Source organism: Haliaeetus albicilla, chromosome 3, assembly GCF_947461875.1.
Source record: "Haliaeetus albicilla chromosome 3, bHalAlb1.1, whole genome shotgun sequence".
Taxonomy (NCBI): Eukaryota; Metazoa; Chordata; class Aves; order Accipitriformes; family Accipitridae; genus Haliaeetus; species Haliaeetus albicilla.
The window spans coordinates 76,897,440-76,923,109 of record NC_091485.1 but is presented as its reverse complement, the minus strand read 5'-3'; the positions used below and the strand labels follow the sequence as shown (position 1 = coordinate 76,923,109).

Sequence of the window (25,670 nt, the reverse complement as noted above, 5' to 3'; positions counted from 1 at the left end):
AAGGCACAAGTGATGTTGGAGCAAACTGGCATCAGCTGGGAGGTCTAAAGGCAGGTTCAAAGCAAATTTCCACGAGACAGAATGAGGTCTTCAGTTTTGAAAAACAGGGACAGCAAGACAGCCATCCAGGCTAGAATGAGCATGCTCGCCAAAACACGCAAGAGGACTGTAAAAATCAGGCCTGGCTCTCTCAGAGGGGGCAAGCTGATCTTGCTGAAAGGTGGTCTTTACCCTCCCACCCTCCTCTTGCCGCTCCCTGTGTGCCGGCTTGGCTCCTGACACACTCCCCAGGGAGCCAATTCAACCCGCTCACCTCGCGGAAGGGAAACTACCTCAGCAGGGAAGAGAGACAGCTCTCGGTCATGCCGACGAGGTGAGCTGGCTCAAGAAAGCATCTTCTGAGACGGAGCAGAACCAGAAGGGAGAGGACAAGGCCGGAGATGGGAAACATCCCCACTCTGGCAGCCCTCAGAGAAGCTGCTGACCGTGAAGTTTGTTAGCCTGCTGTGAAAACACAGCTTCAGAGAAGCTGCCAGGGAAGGTCCGCATTCTGTATTTGCACCTTATTACCTAACTGCAAGGAGCAGGAAGAACTGGGGGCTGTCACCGCCACACATAGTAATGACAGCTCTGCATTATGGCTGATGGCTGCTTTTGGCACTTACACATCATGTCCCCAACAGTGCTACACTGTATTGGAAATGAATGCTGTATAATTTGCAACATATTTTAAGCTTAGGGCTAAAAATCAATTAAATTTCCGAGAATGAGCTAAACAAAGGCAGAAGCGACTGGCCTCCAGAGATCCCTGCTGTTCAGATACCTGTTCACAGGCAGGCTACAAATCATCATTCAGCACCACTCCCAGAAGTGCCAAAGTCATCACACCAACCTACTAAACAAAAAAAGACATCTAAGAACAGACTCTAAACTTTTGGGCAAGCATTAAAATCCCCCTGAAAGGAGCAGGGACGAGCCCCCTTCTGAAAAGGCTGCCGAGAGAGGTGCAAGTCAAACCATTTCCTCTCTCACCAGGGTTAAACCCCCGCAAGGTCTCCTCGGAGCATTTTAGGGACACAGCCCTGGGTAGCAGCATCCTGTGTTCCCTTACAGGGAACGTAGCTTGGAGGAGATCCTAATGAGCAGCCAAGGCCACGGATTAACGGCAAGGACACTCACAGTCTGTGTTTATTTTCGGAGTCCTTTGCTTCTCTTTTTCACATTCCTGCAACTAAGAACCTGACAACTCTGCTTTGCCAGAATAAAAACTTGTTTGGTGGCACCTGAAGACTGTTTCGGGTTTGTACATCACTTTGGCTAAACCACTCCTACACAGCACAGCGAACTGAACAAAACTGATAATTAAAAAAAAAAAAAACAAGTGGGCACTTGGGGCAGCGGGGGAGGCAGTGTGTGCACGGGCAGGGTCGAGGCCACAGACCAAAGCGTGAGCACAAGCTAATATCACAAATACCAGCTCAAGCAAGAGCTGAGGTCTTGTGGGCAGACCCTCCCACTGCTCCCATGGCAGAGAAAACTGCAGCATGGCAACTTACAACTCCCAGTGGGTGTCAGTTTCTTACCCATCACACTAACAGCAGCTCTGACAACTGACAAGCCCTTAGATGCAGGCACAGATACCCACACTCTTATCTTATAAGAAAAAATAATCCCCCCCAACAGGTTTTGCCATCACAACCAATCCAAGTAAAATTTTAGCTTGCCTTTTAATAATGTTTTCATAACTAACTCCTAGTAAACGAAGCAGATTTGCCTACCAGAGAGCTGATGAACAGAAATCAAAGTTTTAAGAGTCTGCAATTAAGAGACCAGAATTTGAGAAATCTCATTCAAAATTAAACACATCTACCCAAGGCAAATAGACAGCTCTCCAATGCTAGCAAGTGAAGTATTTTCTAGGCAGAAGCTAGGTCTCTTCATTCTCGCCCCAAAGCCGTAAGTCCATTTTTAAATACCACAGTATTATACAAAGAGCATTAGTGTACCCTGTGCCTGCCACCTCCGCTGGTGAACCAGCAGCTCTCCCCGGCAGAGGAGGACCACCAAGCGCCCTGGTGACAGACCCAGCTCAGACAGAGTTGTCCTACAAGCATTCGTTCCCCAGACCCTGCGTGTAGCTCCATTTTCTTCTCCAAAGTGAATTTTCTTCTCTCCATGAAGCAGCGACCACCATTCCCAAGCTAAGAGCAAAAGCAAGACGCTGCATAGAGCAATGGCCGAGGAAACACTCAAGATGCTTCTGGGAAATTCTAACGTTGTAGTTTGCCTCTGCTCTCCCCAAGTTCCCGAGCAGTTTCGAAGCAATGTAAAATTCTAAATTGCACACAGCTCATGAAATCATCGAGTCACTCTGAGAAGCTGTCTGAACTGCAGAAGCTTCTAACACTTCTAACATAGGAGTTTTCAACCCATTTACTTATGGCATTACGCAAAGGGCCCTGTAAAGAAGGAAGAGAAGAAAACCTAGCTGCAGGAGGCTGTAGTTCACCACGCAGGGTTCACAGCTCCATCAGAAAGCATTTAGGGGTGCTGCAAATCAAAAAGGACAGAGGCACAGATAGTAGAATTACTTCCTTGCAGGACCCCAGAGAAGAAAAGGGTCTGAACAGACGAAACTTCCGTTAAACTCTGCACTGGGAAAGTGATGCCCTTGCAAGAAGCGTTTCTTTTTTTCCAAACAGAAACAACAGGTGAACACCCAACTCCCACGGTTTATATATCGAACATGACATTCTACAGTATGGAATATCCCTTTGGCTAGTTCGGGTCAGCTGTCTTGGCCATGCTCCCTCACAGCTTCTTGTTTGCGCACCTGCTTGCTGGCAGAGGATGGGAAACTGAAAAATCCTTGACTTCAGATAAGCACTACTCAGCAACAACTGAAAACACCAGCGTGTTATCAACATTATTCTCACACGAAATCCAAAACGCAGCACTGTACCAACTACCAAGAAGAAAATTAACTCTGTACCAGCTGAAAGCAGGACAATATCCGCCTCTTATTCTATACCATTTACATCATGCCCAGATCCCACACTGCCCAATACATTTCTAATTAACCACCACACCACTTTTCCTGCCTTTTAGTGTATAATACACAGAGATAGCATTCCCGCAGCCTATGGGCCATCTCTATCAAACGTTTTTCAAGTTCATTCAGTCCATGACTTTGGGCTTCAGCTGTCCCAAGTCTGTTCGGGCAGGAGGGATGGCGCACAATCCGCTCAGTCAGCAGAACAGGATCGGGCTGTGGTGCCCCACTGGTCCAAGTCTGATGTGTTTCATGTCTTTTCCCTCCGTGAAACTTTTTCAGGACCCTTCCCACACAAGAGGAAACCCAGTCAAGTCTCTGCTCAGTCCCTAACATTCCCTGCTCAGCATAGCTGCAGTCTGCGTTCAGGAACTCTCTCCACACGCAGCCCAGCAGCATGCAGGGCTCCTGTGTGGCAGGAACGGCACTAGCTCCTGCCCTTCTGCTAAGACACCATTGCCTTTGCATGGCAAAGGCCCCAAAGGCAGAAGGCCAAGCAAGAAAGGCAATTGGGAATCTGACTTCGCCGAGATGTCGCTACAAAACCAACAGGCTATCCCTGCCCAAAGCAGCAGTGAGGCCAAAAAAGGGACATATTGCACAGTAACGGAAACAGCGTTCAGGATTAAACCCCACCGACCTCCTTAGCTTCTGCTGTTACCGCTGTAGCTCTCATTTAGGCTGTGCTATCTGCACAAAGCACACAATGTTCCAGTGCAGAGCAGAGCATCGTGTCCAGCTTGACCTGGGTTGCAACAAGACAGTGATGGCTCCCAACACCTGCCGATACTTTCTTACGGACCTATAGCATCGCACGTACTTGGATATTGAATAAAAGGCTGAAGAATCGGGAGGGGTGGGTGCAGAACCAGCCCCAGCTCTCAGACAGACAGATGCACAATGCACTGGCAGTCAGTCCCAGCTTTAGCAATTACCCTACTGCTTACCCAGCCGCATGACAAAACAGACCCGAGAGCCAACGCCAAGGAAAACAACCCCCACCACAAGCCAAAACGCCTGCCCAGTTTAGGGGACCGATTGTTCTGAAAAGCAAAACAGAACAACAACAAAAGCCCCACTTCCGCAGAGCGATTTCTGGGCTGGATCAGCCGCCAGGCCTGGCCTATGCCGTAGATTTATAAGCAGCAGTTGAAGCACAACAACGAAGGCGGTGTCAGGGTGGGAACGAGCAGCCATTGATGGGGACAACCCAAGCAGGACGGCTGCTGAACAGCAACACTGCAGCCCCAGGCACTGCTATGAAACTCCTAAGCAGGTTACTAGAGGAACTTTTTACTAAATTTCTACTCCAGACCTAGGTAAAGCTTCTACCGATTGTCCAAACAGATAAATAAACAGACAGATCCAGACAGCTAGGGTAATCACAAGGCACTTCTTGTTAACGAGCTCGGGGTGTGACCCAGGGTGAAGGAGGCTGGCCTGCCCGAAGTACCGGGGATCTGCACATTAATATCTCGAGACAAATTTGAGCATGAGCCCGCCTGGTCGGACATCCCTGACTCCCAGGAGCTCAAGCTTGGGTGAATCTTCCTCAGCATCTCCGGGGGCTTCTCTACCCAACGCGCAGCTCTGGTTCCCGACGCCAACCCAGCCACACCGCCCGGCCGAAGCCCCCGCTTGTGCAACTGAAGAGAAACAGCGTCAAAAAAAACCCAAACCAAAACCCAACCCCAAACCAATAATCTAGCAGCTTCACAGGTCTGAACAAGATTCCTCTTTGCAGATGCTTCACCAGGGTTTGCGCGCACGGGTTTGGTTTTACTTTTTCTCCATAGTTTATGCATGGGGTGGGGGGGGACACCAACATGGGGCCTTCCTCACAACCGTTCCTCCTCCTCCTCCTCCAGGCAGGAGAGGGGAAGAAAACCGCGTTGGGCCTGTGTTACGTATCTAGACTGTATAGATCCTACAGATCCACAGGCCGTTATTTCTGAGGGCCGGGACCCCCCGGAGCCGCCGGTCCCAGCAGGACATCCCCCAGGCTGCGAACACCCGGAGAGGTACCGGGCCTCTCCCGCTGTAAACGCCGTTTCCCGGTGCTCAAGAGACCCTTACGTGTGTCCGGGGGGGGGCCGAACTGCCGCCGGGGCCTTCCTCCTCCTCCTCCTCCTCCTCCGCCGAGCTGCTGTCGGTGCCCGAGTCCTCCAGCCCCGAGTAGACGCTCTCCTCGCTCTCCGTCAGCTCCTCGCTCTCCCCGGCAGGACAGGGCTGGAAAGGAACGGGGCGGCGGAGAGAACGGGGAGGGTGTCAGGCCGGTGGCGGCCCCGGTTGTGTCCCGTCCCGCGTGTGTGTGTCGTGTCCCCCCGGTTGTGTCCCCCCCCGCCTCCCCAGGACCGGGACCGGTCCCCGCGTCCCCTTCAACGGGGGAAAAAAAAAAAATAAAAAAATTTAAAAAAACCCCAAAAGCAGCGTAACCATGGCAACCACCCCCCCGCGCGCGCCCCGACCTCCTCCATGGCTCCGTCCCGCGTGCGCCGCCGCCACGCACCGCGCCTGCGCGCCCGGGTCAAAGGTCGCGGCGCCGCTTCGCTTTTCCCCGGCGGGAGGAGAGGCGCATGCGCAGAAGCGGGCACCGAGAGGAGGGGGAGGGAGGCGGGAGGGGAGGAGTGCGCATGCGCCCAGCGACAGGCCGGCTGCGTCAGGGGTGGTGCGCATGCGCGTAGGCGAGGCTGACGGGCGGAACGGGCGGAACGGGCGCACCGGCGGCACGGCGCATGCGCACAGAAGTGCGTCTCCCTCCCCCTCCCCTCCGAGGGGCGGGGCGGCGGGGGGGGGTGTTGCGCGCTCTCCCGGAGGAGGTGCATGCGCATCGCACCGCCCAACGCCGGGCTGTTGACGGCAGCGTGGAGGGAGGGAGGGAGGGGGCGTGGCCCCGGCGCGGGAGGGGGCGGCGCCGCGCATGCGCCCGGCGGCGCCGCCGCGCGGGGGGCTTGTCTCGGAGGCGTCCCAAGATGGCGGCGGCCATGCTGGGCCCCGGGGGTTGCAGTGCGCAGGCAGCGGCCCGGCCCCGCGGCGGCGGCCGCCGGCGGCACTAAGCCCCCGCACCGCCTGCCCGCCTCGGCCCAACCGCTTAAACCCCAGCTGGCGGTGGCTTCCCGGGGAGGGCGCCGGTGCGCCGCGGCCTGCCCCGGGGCCTGCAACCGGGCCCTCAGGGCGCAGCGGTGGCCGCCGCCGTTATGGAGGGGCCTGGCGCGGCGGCGGCGGCGGTGGGCGCCGGCCCCGGCGGCAGTAACGTCCCCGCTTTCCTCACCAAGCTGTGGACCCTGGTGGAGGATCCCGACACCGACTCGCTCATCTGCTGGAGCCCGGTGAGTCCCGGTGAGGGGACGAGGCGGCTGAGGCCCCGGGGCCTCGGCCCAGGCGTGTCCGCGGTCTCCCTCGGGCTCCGAAGTGACTTTCCCCGCCGCAGGCCTGGACCTCGCTCTTTACCGGTGTGTCACAACATGGGAGCGAGTTCCCGTCCCTCTCCAGGCCTCGCAGTCGCTCTTGCCTGCTCCTAATTAGAGGTGCTGCCTCTTTCCCAGGTGGTTATCCCATTACCTAGTTACCCCAGCGCCGCGATACCTCGGGGGCAATTGAGCTATCCTGTGTACTTGGGGGGGGGGAATACAACAAAAAAAACAGCATCCGGATGCTCCTCTAGCTGTTTCCATGGTAGGGGATGCTCAACAGCTTTTAGCCATGTCATTATAACCGCTGTGGTACAGCCCGTGCTGTTTTTCTGGCCTGTTTCTATGGCGCTGGCCCGATTTGTGGTTGCACTAGTCACGCAAGTCCCCTTTTTCTATCTTTTCTAGCCGCTCGGGGAAGTTTTAAGTTTTGTCTAAAAGATGGTAGCGTGTGGAGCCAAATACCACAAGCTGTTTTTCGGAGGCGGTTACATCCGTGGTGTTCACCCGAAATCAAAGGGAAGAAGTTTTGTAGCTGTTTGGTCCTTAACCTGGCAGACCAAACAGTTCAGTAGAAATAAGTTCTTGTGAATGCTCACTTATTCTGTTTCCTGTACTGCCGTATCGCCTTGCTTCGACCACAGATCAGACATTTGCTGCCAAAACTGTCGAGGGAAGAGAGATGAGGTAATACTGGTAAGAGTGAAAAAGGATTGTCATGTAGAGGTTTGACTTCAGATGGGAGTGAGGAGCTGAGAGGAGTGGAACTGCTGTTCAAGATAATAAAACGTGAAAGATAAGGACCAAAATTAAAACATACACACGCTGGGAATGTTTTCTTGTAAGCCTTGATCGTAGCTGCTCTCCAGCAACTCTTAACTGTTTGCTTATCTGACTCAATGTGGCAGTAATGAGATGAAAGACCTGCGCTGTCTGTTTGCTGCAGATATTGCATTGCTCTTAACTTTGCAAGTCATTGCCTCTGAACAAACACCTTGTCCTGTTACTAGTGCAAACAAAGATTTGATGCCTTGCGTTAAATAAGTTTGTATTCGGTTTTGTGTTGCTGTAACACTGTGAGAAATTGCCTGTAGGGGCAGGGGATGAATGATGTTACCCCATTCCCTCTGCCTTTGGGAACTGCAGCGCGCAGGCAGGGCGCCTTCCTCCTGGGGGTGGGTGCAAGAGCTTTTTTGGGGGTGCCGTGAAAACTTTGGGCCTCTGCTTGAATGCAGACAGACTCGCTGTTTGGGCGGTGTTTAAATTAAGCTGTGCCACTGGGAATATGGAGTAGTATCCGTGGAATTAGTACCTACATGCAAATCAGCATGCTTTTGCAAACAGGTATATGTACTTTGCTTATGTTGACAGGTAAAGAAAGTTGCCTACATCTTTACATTTCTCCTTGCCCAAAAGATTTTTGCGAATGTCCTGAGTGGAGAAGGAAAGAGGTGTCAGTGTTGAGGCTGGAGTTCCTGACTGCTTGCTTCCACCCCATGGCACAGTTTGCTGCCCCCTCTTTTTGGGGGTTATTGCTCATGGGGATCGTTTTGGTTTGTAGCATGACTACCCCAAGCTGTACTAGCCCACCTGGGGGGCAAGGGAGCTGCTCCTGGTAGGTGAGAGTGGAAAGGGAGATTCATCCACTCGTTTTGCATCTGATGATGCAGTGTGCTGGGTGAGGTTGCTTCGCAGTAGCTGTCCAGGTACATGTTCTTGTCCTGTGCTAAACGTGCAATCTCTTGCTTTGTTCACCGAGGGATAAGCTACCTTTATTTACTGCGGGTTTGCTGCAGGTAACAGTGTGCGTGAAGAGCAGCGTGATAGCCTGGACAGCTGGAGCACTGAGGTTCAGCCCAGATCGAAACTTTATTCCAAAGCAACTTTGCCAGTCTGATAAATAGATATTTTTTTTTAAACTGCTTTAGACTATTGGTAGGTGGACAAACCTTCTAGGTCTTGGCAAGAGCTGAGGAAGCACAGTCTGGATGGATACAACTCTTAAAATTTATTGTGAAGTCTTAGATCCTGATCTTCACTTCAGAAGCAGGGTTCTGCTTGTATGGAATGACTGTGTCAGACGTCTGAGGTCTTTGTTTTTCCTGCTGGTGAAAGTAAATGTTCTGTGAGTCAATGGAATCTGTGAGAACCTGGGAAAAGATTGGATCTTCCCCTAAGTAGTTCTCTCGCTTTTTGTTGTTGTTAATACAGACTGTGATACAGAAACAAAGTAGCTGATTATCCTCAGGCTCACTCAGGTAATCAGTAGTTGATGACTCTCAGCTTACTGTGTTTAATTCCTTTCTTTTAATTTCCTCTAGTAATAGATGGAAGAAACAAGCTGTAGGGGTTCAGGAATATGGATCTCTAAGTGGTTGCAATAAGGAAAGGGATCTTTTATGTGCTTTTGAGGAGAAATCAACTCAGTAGAAAGCAGAAAAATAAACATAAGGGGGAGATAAAGAAGCAGAACATGCTTTTTAAAATATATAGCTTCTAATTTGACTTCTTTTGAAGGTAAAGTCTTCGAATTTTATTTGTGATTCCTTGACACACCTTTTTTTTTATTATTTTATAACTTTCTCATCTTGGAAACTTCTCTCATCCCTACAGCTAATGTTAATGATTCAAACCTCCCCCTGGGTGCAGTCACTGCAAGTCTGAAAGCCAGGATGGCTTTTAGGTGTTTACCATGTCCTCAGCATCAGGTGCTGTGACAGCCAGGTTTCTGCCCTGCCTCATCCATAAATCCTGCCGTTTCCTCAAGTGTAACGTTGCCGCTTTCTATTCAGAGGACTCTCAGATTTGCTAGAGGCCAAAAGTGTTCTGGGAAAGTACCCCAGTCTGCTTCCTCTCTCACCAAAACCTCTCTTCTCAGCCTCAGGGGCAGCCTGCTGAGCTGGATTTTCCAAAGGGCACGCAGATAGAAGTGCGTTTTCCTCATTGTTTCAAATCAGTCAGTGCTTCTCACATATAAAGATGAGATCGCACCCGACTGGATTACTGGGCAGCAAGTTTAAAAGGCAGATATCTCTTAATGTCGCTCACAGATTGTGTAATCGCTCCTCACAATGATGGTGCGCAGGCCAAAACCGTAGGAGAATTTGAAAAGAGTTCAAGGAGGATGGGTTGTTTTCTTATAAAACACAACATCTGGATATAATTTCTGCCCTCAGAAGTACCAACACTGCTGTTTGCTGGTAGAAGCTTGTTAGGGAAAGTTGATGTTGTCTTGCTTAGACTTTTCCCCAAGTGTGTGAGGTGGCATCTTGTCTCCCTGGACCTCGGTCTGACGTGGGACAGCAAGTCTTGTTGACTCTGCAGCAGATTCCTCCATTGAAACAACCAAGTTGAAGTATATTTGCAATACAAATAATAAGACTAGTTGAAGAGTAGTTTATTTGTGACATTATTTGCTACGTTTACCTTCCTTTCCAAGGCATACACTCAACTAGGAGTTGGCTACTGCCAAAGAGTGCGAATCGCCTTTGCATCTCTGCTAGTGATTGTGGGGCCTCGGTGAGTGGATTCAGCTTTTTGTCCTCTGTGGGTTGTTTTTTGTTGGTTTTTTTCCCCTGGATCTTTTTCTGTTGAACTTGTGAGTTTTAGTGGCTCATCCTGCTGCCGTTTCTGCTGGAGGTAATGGGAAAGTGTACCTGGGGATGGTAGGAAGAGGGGGACAACCTTTGCTGGTAGCAGCCACCTGTTTAAATTGAGTTACTTGGAGGGTGGATGGCTTGTGAATCTCTGGAGGCCAGGAGATGCTCTGAGGAAGCAGCAGTGCATTTGCTCTGCTCCTAGAGAAGCTCCTGCTTAGGTATGTGGCTGCTGTCATGCGTGGACCTCTGTTCTGGCTTGGTATGCAGCTCTTGGGTTCACATTGAACCGTCCCTGCCTGCTAGTGTTAGGTTAACGGTTGGACTCCATCTTAAGGGTCTTTTCCAACCTAAACAATTCTATGATTCTATTCTAAACTGGCAGAAAATTGGTTTTGCTTTTACTTCCATGGTCTGGCACGTTGTGGGCTTGGGTGAGCATCAGGGCTGGCAAACATGGGTCAGGGCTGCTCCTCGGCATCAGCAGGGTGCTAGATTGGCATGACCGCAGGTGAAACCGTGCCTTACGGTGAAGGTCTGTGAGATGGCCGTGTTCGTCTTGCCGTGGCTAGGTACGGGTGGTAGTTTTGGCCCCTCCTAAGTTAAACCACCTCAGCAAAGAGGCAAACAGACGCCTGCTCAGGAGCAGGCAGGGTCGGGGCTTCCCCTTGGTGGTGGTGGCAAGTCCGTGAATCAGCACGAGCTGCAGCGTACCCCTTGAGAGGTTTGCAGATGCAAGAGGGTGGGGGTGAGGTGGGGAGGGTTGTGTTCTCTCCCGCTCTGCCCAGGTTGTCCTGTCCTCCTGGTGATCGTTGGACCCTCTGCTGAGCCTCTTCCACCTGCTGAAGTGAAAGAGCCGAGCTGGTTCAGAGGGGTCCTGGGGGCTGCAACTGGCAAAAGGTAAATGAGAGATGGAGCAAGACCTCCCTTTTCTTGCAGTTGTTACCTGTTTTTTTTGGCTGGCCCTCCATCTTGTGAAGTCATGTCTTCAGAGCACCCCCCGTTAGAGGGAAGGGATATGCAGGCTTGGGTAAACCAGCCGCTAACACTTTGCTGTTGTGTTACTCATCTTGAAGGGAGCGTCAGGTTCAGAGCCATCAGCTTGGTTCTCTTCACCTGGGGAACAGGGGCAAAAGAGGTGTGGAGGGAGGGCATGGGAGAACATGAAGAAGCTCCTCACAGGGAGAGTTAGGAGGAAGCTGTGAAATTTGGTATCCCACTGTTGTGGTCTAACCCCAGCCAGCAACTAAGCACCACACAGCTGCTCACTCAATTCCCCCCTCACGCAGTGGGATGGGGGAAAGAATTGGGGGAAAAAAAGGTAAAACTCGTGGGTTGAGATGGCAATAATAAAAGGATTGAAATATACAAAACACGTGATGCACAACGCAGTTGCTCACCACCCGCTGACCAGTGCCCAGTTAGTTCCTGAGCAGCAATCCCTCCCAGGCCAACTCCCCCCGGTTGGCATGACATCACACGGTAAGGGATACCCCTTTGGCCAGTTTGGGTCAGCTGGCCTGGCTGTGTCCCCTCCCAACTTCTTGTGCCCATCCAGCCTTCTTGCTGGCTGGGCATGAGAAACTGAAAAATCCTTGACTTGGTATAAACACTACTTGGCAACAACTGAAAACATCAGTGTGTTATCAATGTTCTTCTCATACTGAACCTAAAACATAGCACTGTACCAGCTACTAGAGAGAAAATTAACTCTATCCCAGCCGAAACCAGGACACCCACCCAGACAGTCACTCCTGTCCAAGTCTTATGCCTGAATTTAGAACATGCTAAGCTTAGGTTTGTGGAACCTGAGCGTCAGCCCTTGTATCAGCAGTCTAAATGTTACCACCTGCTGCTGGCAAAACCCCTGTCCCCATTTCTGCTCTAGCAGAAGCCCAGATTCCAGTAGAGGAAAGTCCATGCGGTGAGGCACAGGTTGCTCCGGCCAGGCCGTGGATGTTATAGTCCAGACTGGTACGGGCATCTAAGTGACCCTGAGGCTTGCCCTGATTTAGACCTGGAGAGGCGGCTGGACTATTTGAGAGGGTGACTCAGACTTGGAAAGCAACCACACGTGGAACAGCAAGCCCTCCGCAGCATGCTGATCTTCAGCAAAGTAGGAGCGAGGTGCTGTTTCCCTGCCGCCATGTTTCAGTCTGATGGCTCTGTTAATGCTCTTGGACAGTGGAGGGGAGCAGAGTGCGTGAAATAACTTCATCAGTGGCTTGTTTTGCCTGTAAACATGTACACACTTTCTGCACAGCTTGCCAAATTCGAGGCCAGCTCTCATGAGGTCAGTGCCGAGGTCCTCGCCTGCGCTAGGAAAATTACTCTTTGCTGAAACTGTCTGTCACCAGTTGGGTCCTTCAAGAGCGCTGGAGATTCCTGGTGGCTTAACTCTCGGTGTGCAGGAGACACCGCTTCCCTTCCTGCTGTTCTCAAAACCAGTGCTATCTCATGGCAAGGTACTTGCTTTGAGGAAGTCTTGTACAGAAGATCTGAACCTACAGCTGGAAATGAGGAATGTGCAGAAGAACTGCAACAGTGGCATGCTTCTAAAGTGTGCTGATTTATGGTCTGTGAAAGTTAACTGAAAATCGGGGAATCAGAATGAGGAAGGGTTTATAGCTGCCAAGCAGTGAACAGGGGAAATGTGAGGTTTCATCTTATATTTAATCCCTCACATGCATAGATAATAGCAACTTTCATGGTTTTGCAAGCGGGAGTTGATCCAGTCTGGTATATAGGTGAGGGTTTGTTAAATAAGGCATGGGACTTTTAATAAAATAAAATTCAACCATTGTTCAGAGCTTTTATGTTTGAATTGCTTATTTTCAAATTCTGTATTTGCAATGCAAATTCAAAGTAAAACTTACTCCCGTTAAGCATGGCAGTCAAAATAAAGTGCATATTTTTACAAGGCAATGATATCTGTAATCATGTTGGATTTCCGATTGAATTCATGTGCCTTTAAAGGTCATTTTTTTTATATCAGTCAAACTAAAAGGTGCATTTAGAATCACAAGGCGAAGGTCCAGGGTTAGGTAGGAGGTTAAAGTAAGAGACTTACTAAGAGCTTTAAGAGGAGCACTTAATGGAAAACCTCTACTTAGAGCTGAAGACTGCTGGTAGCCAAAAAAAACTGGAACGGTTCTAAATGCTGTTCAGAACAGGCTTTGAGGTGGTAATCTGCTGACACATTACAAAACTGAATATTCAGAAACTGTCCTTTGAAACCTTGGCTTTTCAGGTTTCTGTCTCAACCATACCTTCTTCCTCTTTAAATTACTTTGCCAGAACTTTTTGAATACAGATGACATTGCTTGTCCTCTTCCCGAATGGCGCAGGAGCTCTTGGACCACTTCAAGGAGCAGTTTTCCAGTACAGGGATGTTTTTCCAGCAAAGGCTGTGTAGCAGTAGTCCTGCGCTGGTCTTGCTCCACGCTCGTTTATGCCAGGCACTTCGTTTCCTTCCTAAGTGGCTGCCCTGCCTTGCCGTGCTCCGGCATCAGCTGGTGGATCTAACCACACGCTTCTGCTACAGGATCGCTCGGTTTTAGTCGCAGGATCCTGCCCCACATTTGCACTGACTCTGGTTCTTGTCAGACCCTTTTATGGACTGCCTTAACATGCCAATACCTGATTTTCTTCCTTTTCTGCTGTATTAGGGTTAAGGCTGCTCATGGAGGTGTTCAGTGGGAGCTGCCGCTGGCTGAGGGTAAGTGCAGATGTGGACGATGGAGCCAGCGAGGCAGAGCAGCCCGCTCACCCTGCGCCAGCAGCGAGTCGTGCCGTAGTTCCTTGTACCTTGTTGAACTGTAACCTCGGGAGAGAGATTCAGATAACTTGTGTAAACTCAAACGTGGTTATGTTTTGTGTGGTGACGTTGGCTGCAGTTGCTAATCGAAACGATGCGATCAGAGTTTGGGTCAGTTTGATGCAGAGCTTGGAAGAAACTTTAACCTGGTCGATGTTGATGGTTTTCCCCGTTTTTCTGCATTTTGCTCATCAGAGAGGAGCAATGCTGTCAACTCTGCGCATGGGCGGTTGGTGCTGAGCACGTGGAATGCTAAAATGTTAGTTATAACTGGTGATTAACACGAATAAATTACTTCAGTGGTTGATGTGCTGTGGAACTTAAAAATCTAACTCTGTTATATCCCATAGTAATTATATAAATTACTAGATAAATAAAATCTACTGCTGGTCCCACTGTGCTATTTGGTACATCCTCCTGCCCACTATGCTTGATTACAGAAGCTGTCAGCCTCACTCAATGAAAACTTCTGGTTTGACCCACAAAGGAGTGATTATTCCTTGCCTTTTTCTAGGTTTAGGACTCCCTGGTCTAGCCCAAGAGGATTTCTGTTCTTGTGATACCACTTCCAGCACAGCGTGTTTTCACTTTCAGTTATAAAGAATGGTGAATAGCTAATTTTAAATCCCTTTGTATACAGAGAAGTTCCTTCTTTACTTTTTTTTTTCCATTAGCAATGTATTTTTCACAGGCTATACCTCCTCTTACCTTTAATATCTTTTATAAATAAAAGTGCAGCTATCTTTGCTCAGCTCAAAGCTCTAATCTACCTGACTCCAGTAACTGCTGCACAGAAAATGTGTTACCCATAGGCAGGTAAGGATCCACAAAGTGAGTGAAGAACCAGCAAAAAAGAAGGGAAGTGTGTTGTTTGAAAATACTTTAAGGTTTAGGTGAAGTTACTAGCTGGGCTCCTTAAGGTTCTTGGGGTCTGTCTGCTGCAGTTCTTCTCATGACGTTGGCACAAAAAAGGAGTAGCTGTGTGAAGTGAAATGAATAAAGTAGGAAGGCGTCAGTATCGCAGAGCCTTATCTTGCAGGGAGAATTGAGTAAGTGCTGAGAAAGGACTTAATTTAGGAGTGGTATGACCCTACTCGTATGAGATGCAAGGTCACGCAAGTAAGTGATTTTTGCTGTCTTCTGGGAATTCATTAGTTATGCCTGCAAATAGTTGTTTCTTTCTTACAAATTTGACCAGGGTACTTTTCCTGCTTCAAAACCAAAACCACACTTTGATGCTTTTTTTTTACGCTTGTGCGTGTGTGAGCTCAGTTACCTGATCTGGTTCGCAGCATGGTCCCCAAAAACCAGCAGGGTTTTGGCAGCACTGCATTTGAGTCAGGAACAAGCAGTGGTGGTGCCTGAATACCTTAAGCTGATGCTTTGATGTAGTTTAGCAATATGAAACCATGGTCCGAAAGTTATGTTTCCCTAGCCCAGCAAAACAACAGCTGGGAAAAGATAAAGCCTAGATGAGTGGGCTCATGTGGGTATGACCTTCACTTAACAATTGTGACTGAGAAATAAGGAGAGTTCTGGGTCTGCGCTCTAGTAGGCCTTGTGGCATCAAAAAAGAAGTTTCAAGATGGAATAAATGTGTGAGTGCCACGGTCCCCTGCGATAGCTTGGGGCTGAACCTGGTCACCCACAAGGTCTCTTCGCGTCCTGTGCTGCATGGATAAGCGAGATGCTGCTTTATTACCTTTTTCCCTGCTAGCTCTTCCGTTGCAGGATTTCTCATTCTTGCCTTCCCAGGAAGACAGTGCGTAGCGGGAGCCGGTGATACTCTGCCACGCTTGAGCAGAATGGGGCCAGTAAGCTGAAGAAACAGTGTTAAGGTGAACAATGAAAAAAAGAATTGATCTTTGATCGGTCTGTTTAGTGGGTGGCTTGTCTGTAGTTGCTAGAAGGTGTTGATCACCAGCTTTGACCTCGGTTTTCCAGTGCTGAGCACTCGGCAGAGGATTTTCTGGTGGAGTGTGCTTTTAACTATCTGTCAGAAAACTTCCTTCCTGCTCTGCTGGTGTCTGAACTCTGGGTAAACTGGTGAAGTTTCACCTTGGAGATTGCTTGCATTAAGTCCCCTTGTATATAAGATTGTCAGCACCTTACAGATTTGTTTGGATTTTCTCTTGTAAGCTAAAGCTCGTCTCTTCCACGCCATTCTGTGCACACAGGAGGAATGTAGTCAGAACCCAGGTGGTGACAGGTGTCTAACAGTGGTGTAGCTGAGCTTTATGAAAAGTCAGCCTTCAAAAAGTCAAATTTCAAATCTCCATGCTGGAAATGGCGACTTGTTTAGATTTTTGGACTGGAGCAAGATTCTCTTTTCATCGCGCCGAAGCTGGAAATAGTGCCGTGACTGAACGTAGCTTGTGCGCAATCAACACCAGCACATGCTCTTTCTGTACAGTGGTAGGGAAGGAGAATTTCTTTCCTAGAATTAAATGACTTGTTTCCCAAATGTGGCATGAAGAGTCTGTAAACTGTTTCCTGCAGAGGTGAACACATGGCCACGGAGGTCTGGGTTTGTCACATGCAGCCTGTATTGCTGAAATTCAGTGATTGTAACAGCACGGTTTCTTGAGCAGCTGAGCCAGCGTAGTGATGAGCCCCTCCTTGTCCTGTCTCCAGTGCTTGTCGGATGGGCTATGAACCGGCTCAGCTCCTTATGGGTCCCTTCCAACTTGAGATATTCTATGGTTCTGTGAGCTGTCTGGCCTCACAGGAAACCGCTGTAAGGTTTCTGCTGCTGAATTAGCAAGTTGGATCAGGTCTTGCGGAAGAAAGCGAGTGGAATCTGTGGAGCATCATGGTCTGTGCAAGGTGATGAGAGCATACAGTTGAGATCAAGGGGAAGGGGAGGGAGGATGAATTTTTGGTTGCAGCACACTGATGCAGAGGTTCTGCTCATCCTGCCTTATCCCACCCTGAAACTAAATATGACGATGTGCATAGACCTCAACTAGCATGCTAACCAGCTGTGCCAGCTGTTGCAAGTACCTCGGATCCAGGACCTCCAGTTCCTTCATTGGAATGGCCAGCTTCTGCTGCCACGCTTGGTATCGACTTCACACACGGAATTTTTGTATTTCTAGCCAAGAGCGTCTAAGTATTAGCAAGGATAGGCATTACTGTGTGGCCTTGCCTCTCCAGCAGCTGTACGAGGATGGTGTGCTGTGTCTAGCAGCAGGCACAGTCACCCAAGGTAGCGTACTGATGAGTTGTGTGGAAGGTCACACGAAGGCTGGCTTTCATTGCGGACACGCTCAGCACTTCGGTAGCCCCAGTGCAGGCACACTTGGACACAGTTCAGCTCCAGATTAGTTCTTATGAAAGTGTAAGTGTGATAAACTTGACAGTTCTTAGCACGTGGTGAGAGATACTTCTAATTGTGTCACTTTGGTTCTTGCTGCTTGGGTCTAGCAACTTCCCAACCATCTTCAGCCCAGCTGGGTATAAATGCTTCCCAGTCCAATGCTGCCTACGGCAGCAGTGCTGCAGGTGTCAGGTGGGTCTCCCCCTTTTAACTATGTACGGAAGGCATCTTCTAAACGGTAGGTCAGCTGCTGATAGCAGAAAGGTTTATTTTTTGTGCGTTAAAAGGTGTGTCTTTCAGCAGTCGCATCTACTGGAAAATGAGGCCAGTTCATTTTCCTTTAAGTCAGCATTTCTGCTCAAAGCAGTGTTTGTACCTACCCTTGTACCAACACAGGGTTGTGGGGCTGCACGTGTAACTATGCTGGGGAACTGCTCCTAGTTAAAACTAACTAGACAAAAAACTTAAGTCCTGGAATAATTTAGGTGAACAGGGACTTCTGGTGGTCTCTTGTCCCAGCTGCGGCTCAGAGCAGGATCTGCTGTGGGCTCAGACCAGGTTGCTCTGATCCTGACCCAAACTTGCTCCTCTGTATTGCAGCCCCTTGTAGGTGATGCTTGTGCCTTGCCTTCCGACTGGGCTCTGCTCCTGTCTCTCCTTCCCTTAGACCTGCTGGTCCTCGCTGCTCCCCGACACCTCGAAGCAGTCTCTTCCCCAGGCTGAACAAGCCCTCCTCCCTCAGCCTCCCCTGTCCAGGCAAGAGCTGCAGCCCCATCACTACTGCTCAATCACTGACCTGCTGAATTTGCTCCAGTTGATCCATGTCTTTGTGGTATTGGGACCCAAGATTCTACACGCTGTCCGGGCAGTATTTAGCGGATGCTGTGTAGAGGGGGATAATCCCTTCCCGTGATCCACTGGCTGCGCTCCCGCCTGGCCCAGGGTGCTGATTCATGCAGCCCAGGGTGCTGTTGGCCCCTTCCCTCTTGCGAGGGCACGCTGCCGGCGTGCTTGGCTCTGCCTGCCAGGACCCCCAGGTCTTCTACACAGCCAGGGCCAGCACGACAAACTGCTTTTGTTGTGGTCAGATGGAGCAGTTAGTGCCCGGCTCCAGGAGCTGAATTTCTCACAATTTCTTCAGGTTTCTCACAAAAGTTGCTGTGTTTGCAACAGGAGGAATACGCGTTTCAGAGTGGGATTCATGACACCCAGAAAACTGCGAGTCTTCTCTGGCCCCACCACCGTGCATTTTATCCAAATGCTTATTAATCTCTGAAATTGTGCGTACATCCCTCGAGAAGCCCAGGGAAACCCATTCCGTCAGCTCTGGCTGCTTTAGGCAGGCAACAAGCGCGCTGCTACCTAAGCCTTCAGGTGCTTTGGTTTGGTCGAGCTTCTTAGTTGGCACTTGACGCGTACAAACGCTGAGTAACCTGAAGGGATGAAAGCTCCTGAGCCAGTTTGGATCCTGCCACGCTGGCACCGATGCCTGAGGCTGCGGTCGTGTAGTCTGTGCTTTTGCTGTGCTAGTGAACGGGTTTGTTGTGTCCTGTTGGTGGTCCTGTGGCTGTAGATGGCTTCCTTCTCCCCTTCCCTCTCTCCCTCCCCTCCCAACGTGTCCATTTGCTGGAGCTCTTCCCGAGCTGCTTCCACGACCCGGGTTTGACGGCAGCTCCAGCAGCATCCAGGACGCCTGGTCTAAGAAGGAGCCAGGGAAGGCAAGCTGCCTCCAGCAGCATCCGTCTGGGAAGTTCATGTCCATCTGCCCCCGAGGCCCCCGATCTGCGGCAAGGTGGCCAAGCACAGCGTGTCTAAGGGCTGAGCTGCCTGGGAAGCAAAGCCCGAACCCTTGCAGATCACACGCAGTATTTTAAGATTGGTAAGGTGGTACCTGAGTGGAAGGGGCAGTGAGTTATCCTGCTCGCAGGCTGGAGCCCCACAGCCTGCTGTGCATCTGGGACTAAATGTTTTTAAGTAAAAGATAGCCATCGTGGGGCTGGAGTGCTCTGAGTTGGAGCTGCTTCATAATGTGTCTCGTCTTTAGGGTGGAAGGTGAAAGAAACAGGTAAATTTTTCTAATTCCCGGGTTTCCAAAGCTTAAACAAAGTACTACTCTATTGTTGGAGAGGCATGAGCAATGTCTAGTTAATCTTCATTGCTGGGACATAAGAGAATTTCATGGGGTTAATCTTGCTCTCAACAGTGGTGGAGCCAGAAAGTTCCTGGGGGGGGTTCTTGTTTGTTTGTTTGTTTTTTAAATATCTCAGATGATAGCTATAGAAGTTTTCATAATTGTAATGATCAGATTTAAACTGGAGTTTGAGAATTGTCAAATCTCATGCTAGCCTCAGAAATTTGAACATTTAAGTTTTTAAAATAAACGCTAATATTGTCATCCTTTTTTTTTTAAATATCTTCCATAGTTGATCGGCTTTCATTTTGTAAGGATTTCATTTTCTGGTGTGACTTTGTAAGACTGATAACATTACTTGGTTTTTTATGCTAAGTCATGGTTTTGCTGCTGTCCCTCCCATCTGGATGATTTCGCTGCGCAGTGACGTTTGCACTGTAGGGATCAGTAATTCCATTTTCAAAATAGGTCTGGCGTGTCAGATGTTGGGAAATAGTATTGAACCTTTTATTTGTTGCTCTAAAGGCAGTGTTTTCCTGGATTTTCCTGCTTATTTCACAGACTTAAGTCTCTTATAAACTGAATGTCCAAATATGTAGAAGATCTTAAATTATACTTTAGAAATGAGTTTTTCTTTCTTTCTTGATCCAGTGGTAAGTGATCCAGCTTCTGCGGTGCTCTGAGCTGAAGCCAGCTTCGTGTTGGGCTTCAGAGCGGTCACGGTTATCAGAGCTTCCAGCTCACCTGGGCATGACTGCAGCACTTCTTTTAAACTTTCTGATTTTCTATTATTTTGGAAAAAAAAAAATTGTGTTCAGCAGTACATCAATCAGAAATAATGAATATTGAAAAATCACTTTGCTGGTTCTTTTAGAAGTTTTCGAACTGGGGCCTGCCTACTGATGATGATAGATGGAGAACTGTTGGCCCATGTAATTTCTAGCCCATTATCTGCAGAGGAGCTGGAAGATGTGGTGGTTAGCAACAGGGCAGAGTGAAGGGATTCCTCAGATTAGTTTGATGGGGGAGGAGGGAATGCCCGCAAGTACTTAAATGTATACTGTCCAGTGTCTCTGAGTTCTATGTATAGCATGGAGGATGGAAAGGCAGAAGCAAGATAGATGATCAGGACTGTCCGTTGGAAGAGAAGATAGCTTTTCAGCAGCTGGTTTTTGGATGGGTCACAGTTCTGAACGCTGCTGCTCACAGCTGCTGTGCTGGTAAAACTGCCCAACCATTCCTGATGGATTCACTTGAAGGTGGTAAGAGGAAAACCCGACTCTTCAGAGAGGGGCAGCAAGAGGAGGCATGCTAAAGGATTACTCTGGACATTCAGGTCGTCATCGTAGATAGTAAATAGTATGGTCTGGGGGATGGAGCAGAAGGTACAGAGCAAAATTTTGGTGTGAAACCTCTGAAACTGTAGGACTGTATCAGGAGCTGGAGGGGTTGGGAGGGTTCGGGGCAGCTCTGGGGCCGGAGGCTGGTGATGCTTCTGAAGGGAAGGCTGCAGAGGGGTCTTACCTGTGCCCAGCTTTAATGTTTTCAGATTTATGGCTCTACTTGTAACTGTATGTGAAAAGGCTTGCAGCCTTCATCCTCAGTCCCATTCTGTAATTTTTGGCCCCTTGTCGTGGTTTAACCCCAGCCAGCAGCTAAGCACCACGCAGCCGTCACCTGGTATGGAATATTCCTTTGGCCAGTTTGGGTCAGCTGTCCCGGCTGTGTCCCCTCCCAATTTCTTTTGCCCCTCCAGCCTTGATGCTGGCTGGGCATGAGAAGCTGAAAAATCCTTGACATAGTCTAAACACTACTGGGCAACAACTGAAAACATCAGTGTTATCGACATTCTTCTCATACTGAATCCAAGACATAACACTATACCAGCTATTAGAAAGAAAATTAACTCTGCTGCTGCCAAAACCAGGACACCCCTTAGCGTCAGCCATTCAGTGCCGTCAAGAATTGATTAACAGCAAAGTTTGAGCAGTTTATTGCATTGTAGAACTACTATCACTTCTGTAAACAGAGTGAAAAGATGTTTGCTAAACACAAGTGCCCTTCTGCAATCTTAATTCTGAAACGGTCATTGAGTGTTTTTGTTGAACGTCCTGCTGCAGAGCATGTGTAGGCAGCAGGGAGAGAAGCAAGTAGCATGTGGTGGCTTGGAAGCACCGCCGGGACTAGGAAGGAGACTTTTCTACACCAACCCTAAACTCGGCCACTTTCCCTAATCAACTGACTTTTCTTCCCCAGCATAAGTTTCAGAAAATCCTTTGGGGGCACCTCCTTTCTTTGTCCATCAGAAGAAGAAATGGTGTCTCAAGCCTGTGAGACTTTGCAGAAGGAGAATGGGAAGAGCAGAAGGGTGCCAGTGCAGATGTGGAGACCTGGAGTATGCAGTGGGTGGTCAGAGCCCGTCTAGACTGGGAGGGAGTATGGTGCTGGCCAACAGGTTGAAAATGTCTAGTGTTACATGAGTCATTTTGACTTCATGTTGTCCCCCTCTTAGGGAAAGCTGAGGCTTTTGACAAAACAACCTGATCTGTGCTAAAATGTTTGATGCTGTCTGAACCGGACTTGGCACACGTCAAGGTAAAAGTATACCGAAATTACGCAAGATAAGCTGTATTTCATTTACTGTCAGAACTTTTGCAATGCCATGTGGAGAGATCCACCTGCATTGTTTCTTCCCTTTCAACAAACCCCATAACTGCTGGGAAATGGTCCAACCACTGCGCTGTCCTGTTGGGTCACATCGTTAACACCCAAGTGTGGTTCCAGCAGGCAAAGCAGGTGAGTGTCAAGAGGTGAATTTCAGCTTGGGGGGGCACTTCTTCCAGTCCTGGGAGCTGAGATCCTTGTGTTTGCATCCCCTAACCGTGAGGGAGAAGTGGGATTTAGAACAGGAGGCCTCTCATCCCCTTGCTGCAGCATGAGAAGTCACCCCAAGAAAGATGCTTAGTCTCATTTTTATAAGCTATTTGATTTTAAGAGGAGCGTTAATGACTAACTAGTCTGACCCTCATGGTTTGAAGTGCTTTGGAAACGATTCTGAAGAGGAGAATAACTAAAGTCATAAAAGTAAATGGAAATGGGATAAAATAGAACATAGACTTAACAACAACTGATTGTACCTCCTCACCTCTCCTCTGGACATGAAATCCTTTTCTGGATAAAGGAATTGGGGCAGATCTAATGTGTCTGGACTTCTGCAAAGCATTTGATACTCTGCTGCATGGAAAATCATAAATGAAAGTGCAGAAGGTGAGGATTAATACAAGAATTGTGGGGGAGGGACTGGATAAAGCAGAGACAACAGTTATTTTTTGGAGGGTGGCTCCAGTCTGGAGAGAGGTCATGGCAGAGCTGCTCAAAGATCAAATCTTGGAACAGTCTTTCTGAATGTGGTTTTTATAATGGCTTTGGCACAGAAGATGTGTTGAGAAAATTTTCACAAAACACTGTTGGGCTTTGTTAACACAGCGAAGGTTTGAGATGCCGTGCAGAAGAAACCAGACGACCTTGAGAACTGGGATGATAGAAATGAGGCAGAATTTGGTTAACGCTTGTGCAGGGTTGATTTAGTCCTAACTGTGCAAATAATCCTGTCACTTACAGACAATTTAATTCAGGTTGGTTTCCCTGTAAACTTCTTACATATCTTAGACCCCTGCCCTTCCAGCTTACTCTCAAGTCTTCTACCACTTTGCAGCAGCAGCTGCTGTCAGCAGCCGTAGCCGTGTGTTGGACATGTGTGGACTAACGCCAGGAACGGAGAAGAGCTGGTTAAGTGAAAGGTAGTTGGTGTGATGCAAGAAAACATGCATAAGCCAGCCATCAGCAGTCTGGAAATGGGAGTGTTTCTCATAATTGCAGAGATAAATGCTTAAGTGGTACAGTGTTAAAAATATAAATTTTAGGATAAGAAACAATGTTATGAAGGAAAACACCAGTGTGATGCAACAAATCCAGGTTGTAAAGCAGCCTGTCTTCAGGTCCCTCTTCCTCCCCGCTTCCTTGGAAGGAACAGGTACTGCGTTGAGACTTGGGTGAAACTCCTTGAAGTTGATGGACATAATGGCTATCCTCCTATGAAAATAGAGGAAAACCTGTTATGCTTGTTAGCAGCATGGATAGACTCCTGTGGAGTAGCTAAACCTGGGAAAATTCACAAGGCTGGGCAGGAGAAGTCAGGTGGGGAGGCAGGCTGGGGGATCTGGACGTAGATAAAGGAAGCAGAGTATTTTGGATGCATTGATGTACAGCGAATGACCAGAGAAGACCACCAGCAAACTTGTTTATCCTTAGGGGGCAAAAAAGCAAGAACTCTGGAGTGGAGCAACTCCAGCAAAACAAAAAACCTTGGAATGGGACTCAAAGATGTCTTATTTATTGTGGGTTGCCATCATTAGGAGATGGCTAGTGTGCGCTTCCTTCCTTCATTGCCATCTATTGCATTTTTTGCTATTAGAATCAACTCAGAGTACTCGTAAGTATTGGATAAAGAGTAAAGGAAATGAAGACAAACACTGAAACGCAGGTGAATCATCTGAACGAGTAATGAAACTCATCCAAAAACCCCAAACTGTCAACTTTTAATAAACCCTTACCTGGTTTTGTTATTGGCAGGCAGAATCTTCTGTGGTCTGTTTTAGGGTGGTGGGGGGTTTTTTGCCTTTTTTTTTTTAATAGTAGTCTTAATTCTTTAGGATTAATGCTGCATTGAATTTGCCCAGTAACTTTAAAAGTAAGACATGCCTGTCTGAAAATCATCTCGTGGATGTTGGGTCTGATACTCTTAAGTCAGTTCAGAAGACCTTGGCCTCATCTTTTCCCAGGAGGTTCTTGCTGGGACTTGGAGAGATCTGCAGACACTGGTGGTGTTTAGCTGTCTGACAAGAGTGGAATTTGGAGCACAGTGACGGGCGAGGGGGCTCTTCTGACCTTGTGCAGCAAGACCTCGTTTAATATGGAAGCAGCAGCCCCTGCTTGTGAAGGTCTTTTCGTTGGGTCACTCGTGAATTTGGGGGGACTTTGGAGTTCTGGAGGCACCGTCCCTCTGCTGTCGTGTGGGTGGTCTGGCCTGGCCTGCCGCTTTTCTTTTGAGCTAAAAAGTCTGATTGCTTCATGGCCGTGCAATGACTTGCGAGTATCTTGTTGGGCTTGGCTCTCCTCTGGTGCTCTGCCAGCGCTGTGTGCTGGTGATACGTGGGACCGTATTAGCAGGAGGATGGAGTGGGAGCAGGACTTCGTCGTGGAAGAAAATCCGGGTTGTAAAAATGCATTCGGCGTTCTTGTTTCCCTTTGCCAGAATGAAAATCCCTTCTTTTGCTGTTTTGCAGATGCTTATGTTGACAGTATAATTCCTGCTCAGCGTGCCAGAAGGGTAATAGAAACCATACTTGATAAAACAGCACCACAGACCTGAAAGCTAAGTGGCTGAAATGTAATCCTGACTACTAGTCAAGATAGTTATAGTAGTCAAAATAACTTATTATTCTTGGCATGCACTGTTCTGTTGGTGATAACTTGTTTTCCAAAATCCAACAGCAGAAGTACCTCAGGGTTTAGAGGGGCAGGAACGCTTCCTCCTGTCTCCTACTTATTCCTACTTTTTAAATCAACATGTAGAAAATGTTTATCAGTCGCAGTGCAAAATTAAAACTCATTAGTCAGTGCTGCTCTCGCTCTGCCAGCAACAGCATGTGTTGCTTTCAGCTGTTCCGGACCTCGTCTGCTGTGTCTGCATGGGCACGGCGCGCTGCCCGAGGCTGGCAGGACGCAGAATTGTCTTCGTTTGTTTGCAGATGTTGATGTTGAAAATCAGACTAGTCTAGTTGTCTTAATTTGCTCGGAAGATCGTTGGCTGTTGCTGTAGATACAAAAACAACTTAATTGGGACAACTTGGGGAATTAATAGATTTGTAGTTTTGCAAACCGAGGTTTAATCTTTGTAGCCTGCTTAACCTCCTGGGTTGCTTTTTTAAGTCTCTGGGGAGTTGTGCTCTGCTGGTTCCTCCACATTAGCAGCTTGATCACAGCGTAAAGAGTTATCGGCTGTCTGCCTGTTCTCGATAACTGACGGATGCATGTTGTTGTTCTGGGCTGAGTGCAAGGAAATGTGATTTTGGCCAAGAAGGCTCCGTGGGCAGTTACCCTGGCTCAGCTGAGATGCAGTGATGTGCTAAATGCGAACTGCACCGGGAGCTGAAGGACGTTGGGGTCCCTCTGAGCTGTATTGATGGGAGCTTGCGTTGGTCAGATGGTAACAGCTTCAAACAAAGCTAATAAACTACGTTATTACCTGCAGTTGAGGGACTCCAAGATATGGGGCCGTTACTG

General features: G+C 48.7%; 2 protein-coding genes across 6 annotated transcripts in view; one reads left to right on the top strand and one right to left on the bottom strand.

Annotated features, from left to right (window-relative positions):
- Positions 1-5,644, bottom strand: part of BOP1 (BOP1 ribosomal biogenesis factor) — a 67,245-nt gene extending 61,601 nt beyond the window's left edge. The window contains exons 1-2 of one of the 2 annotated variants that reach the window (XM_069780274.1): positions 5,521-5,644; positions 5,128-5,281 (exon numbers count right to left, since the gene is read on the bottom strand). In XM_069780274.1, the coding sequence (XP_069636375.1) occupies positions 5,128-5,281; positions 5,521-5,529 (163 nt within the window). In that variant the 5' untranslated portion in view covers positions 5,530-5,644. The remainder of the gene's footprint in view (positions 1-5,127; positions 5,282-5,520) is intronic. The other variant, XM_069780273.1, reaches the window with a different exon arrangement.
- Positions 5,645-5,979: 335 nt separating this feature from the next.
- The window catches only part of HSF1 (heat shock transcription factor 1), a 71,687-nt gene continuing 51,996 nt past the window's right edge, over positions 5,980-25,670 (top strand). For 2 of the 4 annotated variants that reach the window (XM_069780282.1, XM_069780279.1), the window contains exon 1: positions 5,982-6,381. In XM_069780282.1, the coding sequence (XP_069636383.1) occupies positions 6,250-6,381 (132 nt within the window). In that variant the 5' untranslated portion in view covers positions 5,982-6,249. Of the gene's footprint in view, positions 6,382-25,670 lie in introns of all 4 variants that reach the window. The other 2 variants (XM_069780280.1, XM_069780281.1) reach the window with 2 other exon arrangements.